Source organism: Sminthopsis crassicaudata, chromosome 2 (assembly GCF_048593235.1).
Source record: "Sminthopsis crassicaudata isolate SCR6 chromosome 2, ASM4859323v1, whole genome shotgun sequence".
NCBI classification, from domain to species: Eukaryota; Metazoa; Chordata; class Mammalia; order Dasyuromorphia; family Dasyuridae; genus Sminthopsis; species Sminthopsis crassicaudata.
The window spans coordinates 358,713,169-358,731,453 of record NC_133618.1 but is presented as its reverse complement, the minus strand read 5'-3'; the positions used below and the strand labels follow the sequence as shown (position 1 = coordinate 358,731,453).

At 33.9% G+C, this 18,285-nt stretch overlaps 1 protein-coding gene across 1 annotated transcript in view; it reads left to right on the top strand.

Annotated features, from left to right (window-relative positions):
• The window catches only part of CATSPER3 (cation channel sperm associated 3), a 60,115-nt gene extending 43,257 nt beyond the window's left edge, over window positions 1-16,858 (top strand). The window contains exons 6-8 of the mRNA XM_074285131.1: window positions 1,722-1,841; window positions 11,724-11,881; window positions 16,631-16,858. Of these exons, the coding sequence (XP_074141232.1) occupies window positions 1,722-1,841; window positions 11,724-11,881; window positions 16,631-16,736 (384 nt within the window). The 3' untranslated portion in view covers window positions 16,737-16,858. The remainder of the gene's footprint in view (window positions 1-1,721; window positions 1,842-11,723; window positions 11,882-16,630) is intronic.
• Window positions 16,859-18,285: the final 1,427 nt, after the last annotated feature.

The following is an 18,285-nucleotide window of genomic DNA, read 5'->3' as shown; positions in this document are numbered from 1 at the left end:
AGGGAGGGCATATTGGGGGAGCAGTAGTCAGAAGCAAAATTCTTTTGAGGAGGGACAGGGTGAAGGGAGAGAGAACAGAATAAAAGGAAGGAATACGTTAGCAATAGTTTTGGTGAAAGAATTTTGAAGCAAGTTTTTTTTGATAAGGGCCTTATTTCTCAGAAATATAGAGAAAGAGTAAAAAAAAAATAAGCCATTCCCCAGTTGATAAATGATCAAAAGATAAACAGTCTTCAGATGAAGTACTCAAGCTCTTGAAAGTCATATGGAAAAAATACTTTTAACCCACTATTGATTGGAGAAATGAAAATTAAAACCATTCTTAGTAAGTATCATATATTGATTAGATTGTCTAAAAGGTCAAAAAAGGAAAATGACAAATATTGGAGGGAATGTAGGAAAAATGAGAAATTAATGCATTGTTGGTAGAATTGTGATTTAATTCAATTATTACATGGAGCAATTTGCAACTATACCCAAAGGGCTATAAAAACTATGTGTACTCTTTTTCTTAACAATACTACTTCTAGGAATATATCCCAAAATAGATTTTTTTTAAAAAAAAGCACTTATATATACAAAAATATTTATAGCAGCTTTTGTCTCAGGGCAAAAAATTGGAAATTGAGGAAATTCTATCAATTGCAAAATGGCTGAATAAATTGTGGCATGTGATAAAAATGGAATGCTATTGTGCCATAAAAAAAATGATGAGGAGGATGCTCTCAGAATATCTTGGAAAGATTTCCATGAACTCATGCAAAGTTAAATGTACTGTGTACAAAGTAACAGCAATATAGTAAGATGATAAATAAATGACTTGACTATTCTCAGCAATAAATAATCCAAGACAATTCTGAAGGACTTAATGATGAAAAAGACTATCCATATCCAAAGAAAGAACTGATTGTGTCTGAAGCATTTAAAAAAAACCTTTTTCTTGAGTTTATTTTGGGGTGGAATCTGTTTTCTTTCACAACATGACTTTTATGAAAAAACAAAAACAAAAACAAAAAAACTTCAGTGCTAAGTTTCTTCCATTGTACCAAAGCTACCTTCCTCTGACTTAACAGTTTTTTAAAAGATTCAGTATATACTAATCAGTGCCTTTTCTAGGGATCAACAAATTTCTGAGCTTTTCTATGCTTTGAGGGATACACCTCGTAGAGAACAGACATAAAAAGAGTGAAGAGTTAGAGTAGCAATCAGGAAAAAAGAAATGAGAAGTGTGAAAAATGTACCATCTTTAGAGGCAGAGATCATCAGGATTTTTACCAGGGAGCAGAAAGGAGTGGCTTTAAAGGCATTTCTTCACCTAAACCTTCCTATAATCACAGCAGGTTCATGACTTTAGACTGCCTTTATCTTACAAAGGCCATTGTCATATCTAACTTTCTACCATGGTGTAGTGAAAAGTATTTTGGATTTGGAGGCTGAAGAACTAGGTTTAGATCTCAGCTCTTCAGCAAAGTTCACAATCAACAGACAAAGCATCAACCTCCTTTGTGTGGGGTACTGTCCTGAGTACTGAGGATCAAAGGTAAAACAAAAATTCAGTCCTGTCCTCTAGATGCTTATCATCTATATCAACTTAGATAATTAACTTCCTTTTTCAGAACCTCAGTTTCCTCATACAAAACAAAAGGATGGAACTACTTGCTCTCGAAGATCCCTTCCAGATTTAAAACTTTATTATCTTGGTCTGTTCTTGGTCTGATTAGGATTCAATCAAGAAATTTGAAAAGGAATTGGCAACTGAGCGACATATGGCTGTTTTACAAGAGAAGCAAAATATCCTGAGGAAGCAGCAGGCAGAAGTCAACAGACTCATGCAGAAAGGGGTATGTAATATCAATGGAAGTTGAAACCAGATTAGATGGTATTGTCTGTGGTTGGCATGGATGGAAAACCAATATGGGGAAAGTTTGTGGCATATAATTTTAACCTGACTATCTACATGAGCAAATTTTTTTCTCCATTTTTGAAAATCAGAGGCAGTTAGAGGCAATTTTGAATATCTAGAATAATGTTAATGCTACTTTTTTTTAAATTACAAAGGTCATATAATTATAGAATCTCAAAGTTGAAAGAGTCCTCAAATTCTACCTAGTCCAATCCATTTGTGTATAGGAATCTTTTGTATATTCTCTGAGTGAATTTAGAAGCTGAAGAGTTAAGAGGGCTCTTAGGGGATTTCCTAGTCCATCTTCTTATCAATTTGTTAATTACCTTTATGTAATCTATAACAGTCTGTTCTTGAAAACTTGGGGGGAGAGGGGAAATTAAGAAATTGCTGACTTTTGTGCTTAGCTGATTTCATTATTGAACAGTTCTAACTATTAACTTGTTTTTTTCTTACATTCAGCCAATATGTTCAAATCTGGTCTCAGACATGTGTGGCCTTGGGCAAGTCAATTAATCTTGTTTGCCTCAGTTTTCTCATCTGTTAAATAAGCTGAAGAAGGAAATGGCAAACTCTCCAGTATCTTTGCCAAGAAAACCTCAAATGGAATAAAAAAGATCTAATTAAAATAGATAAAATAGATATCTATTAAAATAGATAAGAAACTACATCTTACTAAAGGGTGCCATAAATAATGAAGTAATATCAATACTAAACATATATGAACAAAATGGTATAGTATCCAAATTCCTAGAGAAGTTCAGAGAATTACAAGAAGAAATAGACAGCAAAACTATACTAGTGGGGGATCTCAACCATTCTCTATCAGAACTAGGTAAATTGAACCACAAAACAAACAAGAAAGAAGTTAAGGAGGTAAATAGAATTTTAGAAAAGTTAGTTATGATAGACCTTTGGAGAAAACTGAATGGGGACAGAAAGGAATATACTTTTTTTCTTGGTAGTACATGGAATTTACATTAAAATTGACCATGTATCAGGACATAAAAATCCTCTAAAAGAATGCATCTTTTTCAGATTATGATGTAATAAAATTACATTATTACAATAAAAAGGGCCAGGGAAAAATGGACCAAAAATTAATTGGAAACTAAATAATCCTAAAGAACAAGTGAGTGAAATAACAAATCATAGAAACAATTGAGAATGACAATAATGAGACAACATACCAAAATTTATGGGATGCAGCCAAAGCAGTTCTTGGGAAATTTTACCTCTTTAGATGCTTGCTTGAATAAAATAGAGAAAGAGAAGATCAATGAATTGGGCATGCAACTAAATAAAGCTAGAAAAAGAACAGATTAAAAACCCCTAATTAAATACCAAATTTGAAATTCTGAAAATAAAATTCTGAGATTAATAAAATGAAAGTAAGAAAACTATTGAACTAATAAACAAATCTAAGAATTGGTCTTATGAAAAACAACAACAAAATAGATAAACCTTTAGTTAATTTGATAGAAAAAGGAAAGAAGAAAGTCAAATTTCTACTATCAAAAATGAAAAGGGTGAACTTCCCACCAATAAAGAGGAAATTAGAGCAATAATTAGGGGCTATTTTGTCCCACTGTGTGCCAATAAATCTGATAATCCAAGTGAAATGGATGAATACTTACAAAAATATAGATTGCTCAGATTAACAGATTAACAAATTAACAGGAAAAATTACTGAAATAGTCCCATTTTAGAAAAAGAAATTGAACAAGTTATTAATCAGCTCCCTAAGAAGAAATCTTCAGGGCCAGATGGATTTACAAGTGAATTCTACTGAATGTTTAAAGAACAATTAATTCCAATACTATGCAAACTATTTGAAAAAATAGGGAAAGAAGGAGTCCTACCAAATTCCTTTTATGATAAAAATATGATGCTGATACCTAAACCAGGTAGGGTTAAAACAGAAACAGAAAATTATAGAATAATTTCCCTAATGAATATTTATGCAAAAATCTTAAATAAAATATTACCAAAGAGATTACAGCAAGTTATTGCTAGGATAATACACCAGAAGTTATACTAGGAATGCACAGTTGGTTCAATATTAGGAAATATTTGACTATAATTGACTATGTCAATGACCAAACTAATAGAAATTGTATAATTGTCTCAATAGATGCAGAAAAACAATTTGACAAAATCTAGCACTCCTTACTATTAAAAACACTAGAAAGCCTAAGAATAAATGGAGTTTTCCTTAAAATGATCAGTAGCATCTATCTAAAATCATCACCAGGTATCATATGCAATGAGGATAAACTAGTAGCATTCCCAGTAAGATCAAGGTGAAAAAGTTTGCTCATTATCATCATTATTATTCAATATTGTATTAGAAATGTTAGCTTTATCAATAAGAGAAAAAAAGAAAGAAAAGAAATTAGAATAGGTAATGAAGAAATCAAATTATCACTCTTTGCAGATGATATGATGATATACTAAGAGATTCCTGGAGAATCAACTAAAAAACTATTAGAAACAATTAAGTACTTTAGCAAAGTTGCAGGATACAAAATAAATCCACATAAATCATCAGCATTTCTATATATTACCAACAAAGTCCAGCAATGAGAGATACAATGAGAAATTTTATTTAAAATAACTGCAGATAATATAAAATATTTGGGCACCTACCTGCCACGAAAAAGTCAGAAACTATCTGAACACAATTACAAAACATTTTCTACAAAAATAAAGTCAAATCTAAACAATTGGAAGGATATCAAGTGCTCATATGTAGGCTAAGCAAATATAATAAAAATGACAATTCTAAAAATAATAACAAAGTTCATCTGGAGCAACAAAATGTCAAGAATTTCAATGGAATTAATGAAAAAAATACAGGTAGCTTATCTAAATCAGATAAAAAACTATATTATAAAGCAATGGTCATCAAAACCATTTGGTATTGGCTAAGAAATAAAAGAGTTGATCAGTGGAATAGGTTAGGTTCACAAGACACAATAGTCCATGACTACAGTAATTTAGTGTTTAATAAACCCAAAGACCCCAGATTCTGGGATAAGAACTCAATTTGACAAAAAATTGCTGGCAAAGTTGGAAAATAATATGACAGAAACTAGACATTGCCCCACACCTAAAACACTATATATACTAAGATAAGGTTGAAATAGGTTCATGAGTTAGACATAGTGATATTATAAGAAATTAGAAGAATCAAGGATAGTCTGTCTCTCAGATCTATGGAAAAAGAAGGAATTTATGGCCAAAGAAGAACTAGAGTACAGTATAAAATGCAAAATGGATAATTTTGATTATAATAAGTTGAAAAGTTTTTGTACAAACAAAACTAATGCAGGCAAGATTAGAAAGGAAGCAGAAAACTGGGGAAAAAATCTTTACATCCAATCTTTACATAAAGGTCTCAATTCTAAAATATATAGAGAATTAACTCAACTTTATAAGAATACAAGCCATCCTCCAGTTGATAAATGGTTAAAGGATATGAATAGACATTTTTCAGATGAAATTAAATTTCTAGTCATATATGAAAAAATGCTCCTAAATCACTATTGATCAGAGAGATGCAAATTAAGATAACTGATATACCACTACATACCTCTCAGATTGACTAAGATGACAGGAAAAGATAATGATAAATGTTAAAGGGCATGTGGGAAAACTGAGACAGTAATACCTTGTCGGTGGAGTTGTGAACTAATCCGACCATTCTGGAGAGCAATTTGGAACTATATTCAAAGAGCTATGTAACTGTGCAAACCCTTTAATTCAGGAGTGTCTCTACTGGGTTTGTATCCCAAAGAGATAATATAAAAGGGAAAAGGACCCACGTATACAAAAATATTTGTAACAGTCCTTTTTGTAATGAAAAGGAACTGGAAACTCAGTGGATACTCATCAGTTGGGGAATGGTTGAATAACTTATGGTATATGAATGTTATGGAATATTATTGTTCTAAAAGAAACAATCAGGAGGATGATTTCAGAAAGGCATGGAAAGATTTACATGGACTGATGCTAAGTGAAGTGAGTATAACCAAGAGAACATTCTACACAGCAAGAACTATATCATTATGTGACGCTCAATTCTGATGGATGTGGCTCTTTTCAAAAATAAGGTGATTCAAGTCAATTCTAATAGACTTGTGATGGAGAGAACAATCTGCATCCAGAAAGCAGACTATTGAGACTAAACATGGATCACAACATAGTTTTTCACTTTTTTGTTGTTGTTTGTCTGCTTTTTGTTTTTTCTCATTTTTTCCCTTTTTGATCTGATTTTTCTTGTGCAGCATGATAAATGTGGAAATACATATAGAAGAACTGTACATGTTTAATATATATTGGATTATTTGCTGTCTAAGGGAGGAGATGAGAAGAGGGAGGGAGAAAAATTTGGAACATAAGGTTTTGCGAGGGTGAGTGTTGAATTTTGTATGTATTTAAAAAATAAAAAGCTATTTAGAAAAAGTACATTAAGCAGAATGACCAAAAAACAAACAAACCCCAAATGGGCTTACAGTCAGACACTAATGAAAAACGACTGAACAAGAGCAAAACAGTAAATCTAATTAGTCTTCCATCATAGGACCTTTTAAATATTTAAAGAAAGTGATTGCTCACATGCTATATTAATCTTATATTCTCTTTTATTTTAGAGACACTTCCTGTTTTAAAATGGGATGCAGAATTCAACTCTATACTTCAGATATGGTCTGACCAAGGCAAAGTTCAGTAGGACACTCACCTTACTCATACTAGGCACAATACCTTCTATTAATTCAACCTGATATTGCATTAACTTTTTGATTAAATACATTTTACAATTTATTCATATTCATGAAAATATTTTAAGTTTTTTTAACATGAACTCTTGTTAAACCAGATCTCTTGTACTTGTACAGTTGATTTCATAGACTGTGTATAAATTGTATTATAATAAACAGATGTTCCTTTCCATATATAATCTGAGCCTGCCAAAGTCATCTTCACTCTTCATTCTGTCATGCAAAAGGATATTATTCCTTTTCAATTCTTTATTAAATGTTTTATATTTCACTAATACATGTAAAATAATTTTAACATGTTTGTAAAACTTTGAGTTCCAGATTCTCCTCCTTCTTCCTTTGCCACTCCCCCCATTGAGAAGGCAATGTGAAATTATGCAAAACATTTCCACAAAAGTCTTGTTGTGAAAGAAAACCTAACTCTCCTTCCTCCCCCCAAAAATCACAAGAAAAATAAAGTTTAAAAAGTAGGCTTTATTCTGTATTCAGACACCTGTTCTTTCTGTTCTATTCAGAATTCTATTCTGATTCTACTGAGAATCAGTTCTTTCTCTGGGAATGCATAGCATTTTTTATCTTAAATCCTTCAGTATAATCTTGGATCATTGTATTGCTGAGAATAGCAAAGTCATTCAAAGCTGATCATCTTATAATATTGCTACTTCACAAAAAATAATATTAGTGATTCTTCCTAACTTTGTCATCTATGAAAATTTCAAGCACTCATTCTTTCATCTAGGTAAATGACAGAAATGTTGGATAGAAAGGGGCCAAGAATGGAAAAGTGCAGTATATCACTATTCATCCCCTTAAGGCTGATGTCAATCAACACCAAAGAAAACAACATGTCTTTAAAAGCAATTTATTATTATTATTTTTTTTAGAATTTTTCTCTCAATCTTCAGCTTATTTTGGGATTTTGCCTTCTTGAAAAGGCAGTATAATAGTGTAGTGTACTGAATTTAGAATTAGGAAGATCTGGGATTCAAATCTCTTCTTAGATGTCTATTAGCTGGGCAATTCACTTAACTTCTCTATGCCTCAATTTTCTCATTTATAAAATGTGGGGATCAGACTTAATAATCTTTAAAATCCTTTCCAGCTCTCAATCTATGATTCTGATGTTCTTTTTAAAAAAGTGTTATAGATTCTTTAAAAAATATTTTATTTTAATCAGTCCAAATTCACCATCTTCCACCTAACCTTTCTTGTCCCCCAGTTGTTATCACAGGAAAACAAAACCCATTACAAGCATGTATAATTAATCTAAACTACTTTCCATATTGATCATGCCCCCTCAAAATTTATATTCTGAGCCTTTTTATCTCTGTCAGGAGGTGTGTAATATGTTCTATCAGTCCTCTAGAATTGTAATTGATCATTACATTGTGTTTAGCCCAATAGCATTCTATCACATTTATTTGCTGTAACTTGTTCATTGATTCTTCAATTTATAGGTGTTCCCTCAGATTCCTATTTTTTTTTTGACGTCTTAAAAAGACCTATCTTTTTCTTTTTTCTTTTTTTTTTTTTAAATATCTTTAGAGGTTGCTTTAGTTAGGACTAATCCCTCCCTTAATTTACCTTTCTTCTGATTCCCCTTTCTTTTTTTGCTCTTCTCCCTCCTATTTCCCTGTTGAATATAACTTTTTTGTATGCCCAATGAGTGTGTGTATATGTGTGTATCCTTCTTTTGACCAGTTCAGATGAGAATGAGGTACAAGTGTCAGCTACTCCTCTTTGTTCGTTGTTTGTATAAATGTCTACACACATATACACTCTTGATTATATGAGATAATTTTGCCTAACCTTACTTTCCCTTACTCTTAAATATTTATTCCCTATCTCCCTTTCCCATAGCATTATATTCAATTTTATTTAGTAAGTTATAGGTGATAGGCCCATATCTCTTACCTTTTGGAATTTTGTATTTTATGTTCTATGCTTCCTTATCATGGTGGCTGCTGAGTCATGTGAGATACTATTCTGTTGCCTAGGGTCTAAGCCACACTGCTGCTATTTGTGTCTGAACATCCTTCTTTCTCAGGAAACTATAAAGGGCCAATTTACATAGGAATGTTTTTTTTATACTCAGGTCCTCTTCTCAATCCTCTCTGATTCTGTGTCCCACTACTGGGAAGTAGTTGTATCCTTTTTCTGATGTGCAGCTTCTTTCCAAGGGCTGACAATTCTTCCTGTTTGTCTCCCAGTGATGAGCTTAACTGGACAAATGATTCACTGTGACTTTTTCTGTATTTCTCCATCAGAATTTATTTTAGTATATTTGGTATATAAGATTCAAGAGAATTACAAATGGATAAATAGGAAACAGAAATCTTAAGTGATTTAATAAGGTAAAACAGATCAGATTCCTATATAGGAAGATGATACTTGTGATTCCTAAAATCTTTCTCATTAAGCAGGCTGATTTCAGAAAAGCCTGGAAAGACCTACATGAACAAATGCCAATTAAAGTGAGTAGAACTAAGAGAACATTATACACAATAACAAGATTAATGTGATGATCAAATGTAATGGACTTTGGCTCTTTTTAACAATGAGATGATTCAAGGCATTTCCAATAGACTTGTGATGGAAAGTGCCATCTGCACCCAGAGAGAGAACTTACAAATATGGAAATATGTTTAGAAGAGCTGCACATATTTAACCTATATCAGATTTCTTTTTGTCTTGGGGAGGGGGAGAAGGAGAGAGGGAGAAAAATTTGTAACAAAAAGTTTTTGTAAAGGTGAATGTTGAAAACTATCTTTGCATGTATTTGAAAAAATAAAATAATATTTAAAAGTTTAAAAAGAAAAGTGATAATGATAAAAACTTTCTCATTAGTACATATATATATTCCTATACATACATATATCTATATATACAGAGAGAGAGAGAGAGAGACAGAGAGACAGAGAGACAGAGAGAGAGAGAGAGAGAGAGAGAGAGACAGAGAGACAGAGACAGAGAGAGAGACAGACAGACAGAGAGAGAGAGAGAAAGATCACAAGTGTGAGTTGAATATGAAGGAATAAAAAATTAAAAAAAATAAAATTAAGGGATGAGGAAAAGGAATATACTAGGAGAAAGAAAAAGAGAAAGGTAAAATTGGTAAGCTATTTCACATAAAAGAGACAAGAAAAAGCTTTCAAAGTGGAGGGAAAGATGAATGGAAGTGGGGAGTGAGTGAACCGAACTCTCATTGGAATTGGCTCAAAGAAGGAAATACTCAATTGGATATAGAAATTTATCTTATGCTACAGGAAAGGAGAAGAGGAAAGGGATTAGACAAGAAGGTATATAATAGAAGGAACTGCAGATTGGGGGAGGTGGTAGTCAGAAGCAAAACACTTTAGAAGAGGGAAATAGTGAAAGGGGATAGAGAACATAATAAATAGGAAGGGGGAAATAGGATGGAAAGAAATACAGTTAGCAATCATAACTGAAAAAAGTTTTGAATCAATTTTCTTTGATATATATTTTGATATATATATTGATTTCTCAAATATATAGAGAACTGAGTCAAATTTATAAAAATAGGAGTCATTTCTCAGTTGATTAAAGACAAAAATATGAATGATTTTTAGATGAAGTAATTAAAGCTAGATGAAAAAAATGCTCTAAACCACTTTGGATTAGAGCAATGCAAATTGGAACAATTCTAGGCACTACCTAGTACCTACTAAATTGGCTAATATGATAGGATAGGAAGGACAAATGTTGGAAAGAAATGTGGAGGAAAATAATGTAGAGGGCTACAGATAGTGGGGGAATTCTGGGAAAGATATATTTGAAGCAAGGATACTTACTTAGTATGATGAGATAATGGTTCTCTAGTTCACATATACTTAGTGTGATGTAATGTAATCAGACTGAGGTATTTAATGGCTGGGAGGACTGGAGACTGGAGCTTCTCAGACCCAGACTCAGACTCAGACACAAGACAGAGATAGAAACAGAGATCCTCCTGATGGCTCTCCTGCCTTCATCACTCCTCCACCTAAGAACAAGATTTGTCCAGAGATCCTCCAGAGAGCTAATGCGGACATTTTAAAATAAGATATTAATGCATTGGTGATGGAGTTGTAAATTGGTTCAACCATTCTGTAAAGCAATTTGGAACTAAATCCAAAGGGATATAAAATAATGTATTCTTATTGACCTAACAATACCATGACTAGGTCTGTATCCCAAAAGAGAGAAAAGAACTCAAATGACAAGGACCTATATGTATAGAAATATTTGTAGCAGCTGTTTTCTGGTGTCAGGGAGTTAGAAATTAGGAGGATGCCCATTTATCGAGGAATGGTTGCACAGACTGTGTTATGTGATTGTAATCGAATACTATTATAAGAAATGATGATCAGAATGCTCAGAAAAACCTGGAAAGACTGGACTGATACAAAGTAAAATGTACTGTGTACAAAGTAACAACCATCTTGTAAGATGTTTAACTGTGAATGACTTAGCTATTTTCAGCAATACTATAATCCAAGACAACTCTGAAAGACTTAAGAAGAAAAGGTCCATCCATTCCCAGACAAAGAACTGATGGTATCTGAATACAGATTGAAGCATACTTTTTAAACTTTATTTTTCTTCAGTTTTTTTTTTTTTTTGGTCTGTCTAACCACATAATTAATTTGGAAATAAAAGAAATTGGAGGAACTAGAATAGACAATGAAGAAACAAAACTATTACTCTTTTCAAATGTCATACTTGGAGAATCCTAAAGAATCAACTAAAAATTCATTGAAATAATGACCAATTTTAGAAAGGTTGCAGCATATAAAATAAACTCATCAATAAAACCCAACAACAAAGAGAATAATTGCAGACCATATAAAACACTTGGGAGTCTACCTGTCAAGATAAACCTAGGAATATATGAACTCCAATTGCAATTTCACATAAAGTCAGATCAAAATAGAATTGTTCACATATTCATTTATTAATTGTGCCATAGGGGTCCATACATAGCATAAAACCTATAGATTTCATTATTAACTTCACTGTTTTCTTTTTCTCTCTAGAGAAAAAGTGAATTTCAAACTTTCAGTGAGTTGGTGGAAGGTTTTAAGAAGACTCTAAGACATACAGACCCTATGGTCTTGGAAGATTTCTGTACCACTCTTCCCTTCATTGATATTTACCTGTCAACACTGGACAACCAAGATAATACTATTGTTAAGTAAGTCCATTCTTGACCACTTGGGTCATTAGATCCAAACTTATTTCTTTTAGCCCAAACTCACAAATGACCTAGAAACTCTTTCATTTTTAAGAGAGCTTCTTTTGGGGGGTGAGGGTTCCTGTTGGTAAAAAGCATTTAAGTGTAAGTAATAGAGAGAAAAAACTAACAGTTCCTGCCCACAAAGAACTCACATTCTAATGGGGAGACAGAATGTAAATAATTGGGTTCAGAGAAGATATATACAGATAGAAGATGATTTCAGGTTTCTTGTAGATGGTGGAATTTAAGCTGAGACGTGAAATAAGTCAGAGAAACTAAGAGGTGGAGGTGAAGAGGTAGAAGGAAAGCATGGAAAAGCATTGGAGAAAGGGGATGGAAAAAACAACTACGTCATTGTAGCTGGGACACAGACTTTCAAGGTAGGAAGGAATCAAGTTATGGAGAGCTTTAAATGACAAATTTTAAATTTGATCCTGGAGGCAATAATGTTTTTTTTTTTTTTTTTTTTTTTTTCTCTCTACTTCTACCTCAGTATGACTGACTGGGCATTTCTAGACCATAATTTGCCCCAGCTCCCTACTTTTCCCTTATCTGTCTTTCAGTATTAAGGGAAAAGATTAGACTGGTAATAAACAAATATGTCACTAACTCATTTTGGGAATGTAGTCCAGCCACTTAAATTCTGCTTCTAAGTCCCCTTTTCTTCCATTGCAAGGCAGTTTTCATTCAGTGTTCCCCTACTCTACCAATAATGTCTTCTTTGCAGTAGAGGGAAATCATTAAAAATAGACCTAACTCAGAGAATATGAACAGACAATTTTCAGATATAGAAATTAAAACCATTTCTAGTGATATGAAAAAAATGTTCTAAAAATCACTATTGATTAGAGAAATGCAAATTAAAACAATGCTGAGGTACCACTTCATACCTTTCAGATTGGCTCAGACTACAGGAAAAGATAATGATAAATGACAGAGGATATGTGGGAAAATTGAAACATTAATACATTTTTTTTTTCTGAGACTGGGGTTAAATGGCTTACCCAGGGTCACACAGCTAGGAAGTGTTAAGTGTCTGAGACCAGATTTGAACTTAGGTCCTCCAGAATTCAAGGCTGGTGCTCTATCCGTTGCGCCACCTGGCTGCCCCCACATTAATACATTGTTGATGGAGTTTTGAATTGATCCAACCATTCTGGAGAGCAATTTGGAACTATTGGCTAAAGGGCTATCAAACTATGCATACCTTTTGATCTAGCACTGTCTCTACTGGCGTTGTATCCCAAAGAGATCCTAAAAAGGGAAAAGGACCCACATGTGCAAAAACGTTTGTAGCAGCCTTTTTTGTAATGATAAGGAACTGGAAAAGGAGTTGGCATATGAATATAATGGAATATTATTGTTCTACAAGAAATAATCAGCAGAATGATTTCAGAAAGGCCTTTGGAGAGACTTAGATGAACTGATGCTAAGTGAAGTGAGTAGAAAATTTAACCAAGAGAACATTGTATATAGCAACAAGAAGATTATATAATGATCAACCATGATGGTTTTGACTTTTTTCAACAATGATGTGATTTAGGGATTCCAATAGACTGTGATTGAGAGAGCCATCTTCCACCAGAGAGAGGATTATGAGCACTGAATGTGGATCATATTATATTATTTTCACCTTTGTTATTGTTTGCTTGCTTGGTTTTTTCTTTCTCATTTTTCCCCTTTTAATCTGATTTTTCTTGGGCAGAATAATAAATGGGAAAATACGTATAGATGAACTGTACATGTTAACCTATATTTTGCTGTCTAGGAGAGGGAGAAAGATTTGGAACGCAGGGTTTTTGCAAGGATGAATGTTGAAAATTATCTTTGCATGTATTTTGAAAAATAAAAAGCTATTCTTATAAACAATTTTTAAAAAACAGACTTAACTGATTTTGATTGTCAATGTATGTGACAGTCTAGAGTTCTGACAGCTATCTGCCATCACTTAGGGTATGTGTGTGTGAAGAATGGAAATAACTATGTGGAATTAGTCAGACTGAGCCTGTGAAGAAATTTTCACCATCTATTCCAAGGGCACCAGTGTTTCTGGGTAGCAGGACTCCATTGTGATAAGCATTTCTGTTCTTTTCTGCCCACTTATCCTGCCTATATTCTTCAATGATGAGAATTAATGGGGGACATTGAGGAAGAAGCTAGGCAGTAGGAGATCATTGGATTTAGAGTTGTAAATGACTTTAGGGAATCATCAAATTCAATCTACTCATTTATAAATGATATGTTTAAATCATATACTTTGCTAGGTTCTTCCTAGCAGCTTCTGCATAAAGAAGGTTGTTCCAATAAAAAATTCTTTTTTTAAGCCAGGTACTAGGGATATAACAACAAAAACAAAGCAGACTTCCCCCCTCATGAAGCATATGTTATAACAAGGAAGACAACTATAACCACAGAATCTTAGAATTCTAAAGTTGTAAAAGCCCTTAAAGATAATCTGGTATAACCTTTCAGACTTCCACTATCATCCAGGACTTGTCATTCTTGTCCCTAAATCTTAAGTTGCCCATGTTTAGTCTCCATATAAGTAAATCAATGAGTGTACAAGTCGAAGAGGATTTTACTCCAGTAATATATGCACACACAACCAAGATCTTCTGTTGATAACTCTGTCCTTCTTGTTATTAATTAGTAATTCTAATGGTAGAAATTTCTGTCTCTATGATAGGTTGGTGAAAATCAGGATTGTAGTCAGTACTTCAGGACCTTTTAACTTTATCAGCATTCCTATATATTTATATTGAAATGAGTTTGTGGACAGGGTTGTCTTCTCCACTGAGGAAGGCTTTTATGGATCTTGACCAACAGCCAATCTGTCATTTTTACAAGACTTGGGAACTCAGCCTGGGATTTTTATTCTGGAGCTCAGAATTAAGAGCCTCTTTTCAACTTAAATAAATGACCAAAAAAAAATCATACCAATTAAGCATCTATGTTCTAGGCACTTCTAGATATTAGATATACAAAAATAAAAATAAAACTGCCCCAACTTATATTTTCTTGGGGGGATATGACATATATTCAGATTATATGAGAAGGAACAAGAGTTCCTTCAACTTGAGGTTGAAGAGATGATTGGGATGTGCTTCTAGGAGAAGGTGGCATCTGAATTGAATCTTGGAAGAAGGTAAGGAGCCTAAGATATAGAGGCAGAAAGGGAGTGCATTCAAGGAATGGAGGATTGGCAGTGGGAAGGCACAAAGAATATGGAATATTGGGTTTGGGGAACATTTTGACTCAGATGTAGAACTTACACAGGGAAGTACTATGGAAAAAACTATGTAGGTTAGGGACAAATTGTGAAGGGCTTTAAATGCCAAATTTGAGGAACTTGTATTTTTACTATAGTCATGGAGAGCCATGGAAGAGTTTTGAGTAGAGGAGTAAATATAGTTAACCTAAACCTTAAGAAGGTGATTTTGGCAAGTATGTGGAAAATGCATTAGAAGGGGAAGAGAATAGAATCAAGTTTGCCAGTCAAGCTATTGCACCTGTATAGATGAGAAATCTTATGGTGATTGAATTGATGAAGTAGAATAAAGGAGAGGAAAAGAGTAAAAAATGTCTCTAAGATTGTGTACCTCACTAAATGGAAAGATGGTGATACAATAAAGATAGAAAAGTTTGGAAGAGAGCCAATTTTTTTTTTCTTTTTGTTGGAGAGAATGGGACAAGAGTAAGATAAGGCTGCTTTGGTTCTATTGAGATCAAGATGCCTGTGGAACATTCTCCAGATGGAGGAAGAACTTTAGAAAATAATTTACGTTCTATTTCTAACATACCATGCTATACCAAAGACACAATATAAGCATTTGCGGCAAGAGGGATTGTGGTTTTATTGAAGCTAGAGCCCACTTTATTGTAAAGGCAGGCATGTGAGAGTAGATTATGGTGAGAGGATGAAGAATCCTCTTTGGGAGCGATTTCTATTCTTAAAGAACTCCAAACTTGTCAGGGATGGGAGGGCAGAGTTTTGAATGAGGGCTCCTGGCAATGTGGTATAGACAGAACTTGAGGTATAAACAGTCTGATCAGAAATCATGAAGCAATCGCCCTCTAGAATACTATTCAAAGAATTCTTATCTCCCATGCAGTTCTGACAGGGCCAAAGGCTTAGAGAAAGAACATTTCTTTCAGGTTTCATATTTTCATAGTTACTAACTATACCAGCAAATATGAAGGAAGGAAACAGGCAGTTATTAAGCACCTACCGTGTGCCAGGCACTGTGCTAAAGTTTTACAAATATTATTTCATTTGATCTCACAATAACCCTGGGAAGCAGGTGCTATTATTATCCTCATTTTATGTTGAAGAAACTGGCATATTGACTTCAAGTTCAGTTCTCTATTCACTGTGCTATCTACCTATGAACACCTACTATGTATGCCTAGTTCTCTACTTATCTACACTATGGAAAAACAGACATTACCTCTAATCTCAGAGAAAGCTCAATTTAACCAGGAGAACCAGATACTAACCTGACATCATAGCAGTCAACAAAAATAATTCCAGGCAGTGAATAGTGAGTGTCTCATGAGTGAGGATTAAGTTTGTGAAGGTCAAGAGAAAGAAGAGTTTCTAGAAATCAAACTTCTTGACATAGAAAATTTCTAATCGAGCCTGGGAAACTCAGAGGACTTTTCTTGTAGGTTCGATGACCAGTCCTCACCACATCCTTCTCATTGCAGGCTCCAAGAACTTTATTATGAAATGGTGAATGTTTTGAACCAGATGATAGAAGACAAACCAGTCAAGAAACATTCAGTCTCATCTGAGAGATCTAGTGAACATTAGGCATGCTTCGTGGTGGTGGTGCTACTGGATCTGAGGTCCAATCTAGCTCCTGCCAGGCCTGAGGCCCAGAAAAATAGGGCAGTTCTAGGAAGTTCCCGTTGAATAAATAAAACTCAACCAAATCCAAGTAGATGTTTCTTTTCTTAAATTACTGTCTTTCCTTTGCTGATAAATAACCTAAGACAAGACCTTTTTTATAGAAGTAGAGTAATTAAAACTGGAAGAGATGTTAGCATCCTTTTAGTACAACTCATTTTATAAATGAGGAAAATAAGCCCACAAGAAGGAGATGGTTTTGCCCAAGGGCAAGGGTACAAGGGTAATTAAGTAATAGAGTATGGATTTAAACTTAGCTCTCTAATTCCAAATTAAATATCCTTTCTATTAGATCAAAGCTACCTGTCAAATTTAAATTGCTTTATAGATTAAGTCATGGTTCATTTTTAGCCCATCTTTGACTCTCTCACAGTAAGTATTCATAGACTTCTTGGAATGTGGGGTGTTCTTTGACCCTATGGGGTTGCTTCCTTTTTTTTTTTAAATGTAACTTTTATTTATTTTTTCTCTCACTTTTTTCTATCTTAATTTATGGTAAAGAAAAGCAAACCATTGTCTTTTTTTTTGAGTGACAATTGAGATTAAGTAGCTTGCCCAAAGTCATACAGTTAGAAGTATTAAGTGTCTGAAGCCAGATTTGACCTCAGGTTCTCTAAACTCAGAAGCCTACACTCTAAAACTGCATCATTTAGTTGCCCTCAAAACAAATCTTTGTAACAAATATTCATAGTCAAAACAAATTCACGTCCAAAAATGTATATCTCATTTTTCATATTGAGTCATGTTAGGATTCTTACAAGGTGCTAAGTCACTGGAATGAATAGAGGCAATAATTATCTAATTTAGCATGGTTCAGTATGATTGATCTGTCCCTGCAAGGAGATGCTATGGGCCAGAACTTGAAACAAGATACTGAGTGGAATTGAGGAGACAATGGTTAAATCTAACTTAGCATTGATTTAATCCTACAACAAATAATGGTCTCCTCATGATATAATGATTGGTGCATACTCAGTGTAGGACATATAAGCGAGAAGCTCTCAGAACTTCGAGGGAGAACTTCAGGGACTTTTGGGAGAACTTCGGGAGAAGGCCACAGAGAAGTTCCAGGAGATTCAGAGTGAAGATTCATTCCCACGTCCACCTTTGTGATGGTTGGAAACATTTGGACAAGAGCTCCCGGGAACCAAGGAGAGAGAAAGGTCTCCAGAAAACTAGCTGAGCCCCAAGTGAAGGAGATAAGATTTTGGAAGAGACAATAAAGGAGCTGAACTTTAACTCCTGGCTGCATTTTGGGATTATTGAACTGAACTGAAAGGAAGGCTGCCTCCAGAAGCTCTCCAAGAAATCTGCTCCAAGAGAACGATTACAATTTAGAGAAGAAGAACATTACAGAGTCCACCACTTTCTTCCAGGAGGAGAATGACACGCTACAACAATCCTCTGGAATTATAGTTGATCATTGCATTGATCAGAGTTCCAAAGTCTTTCT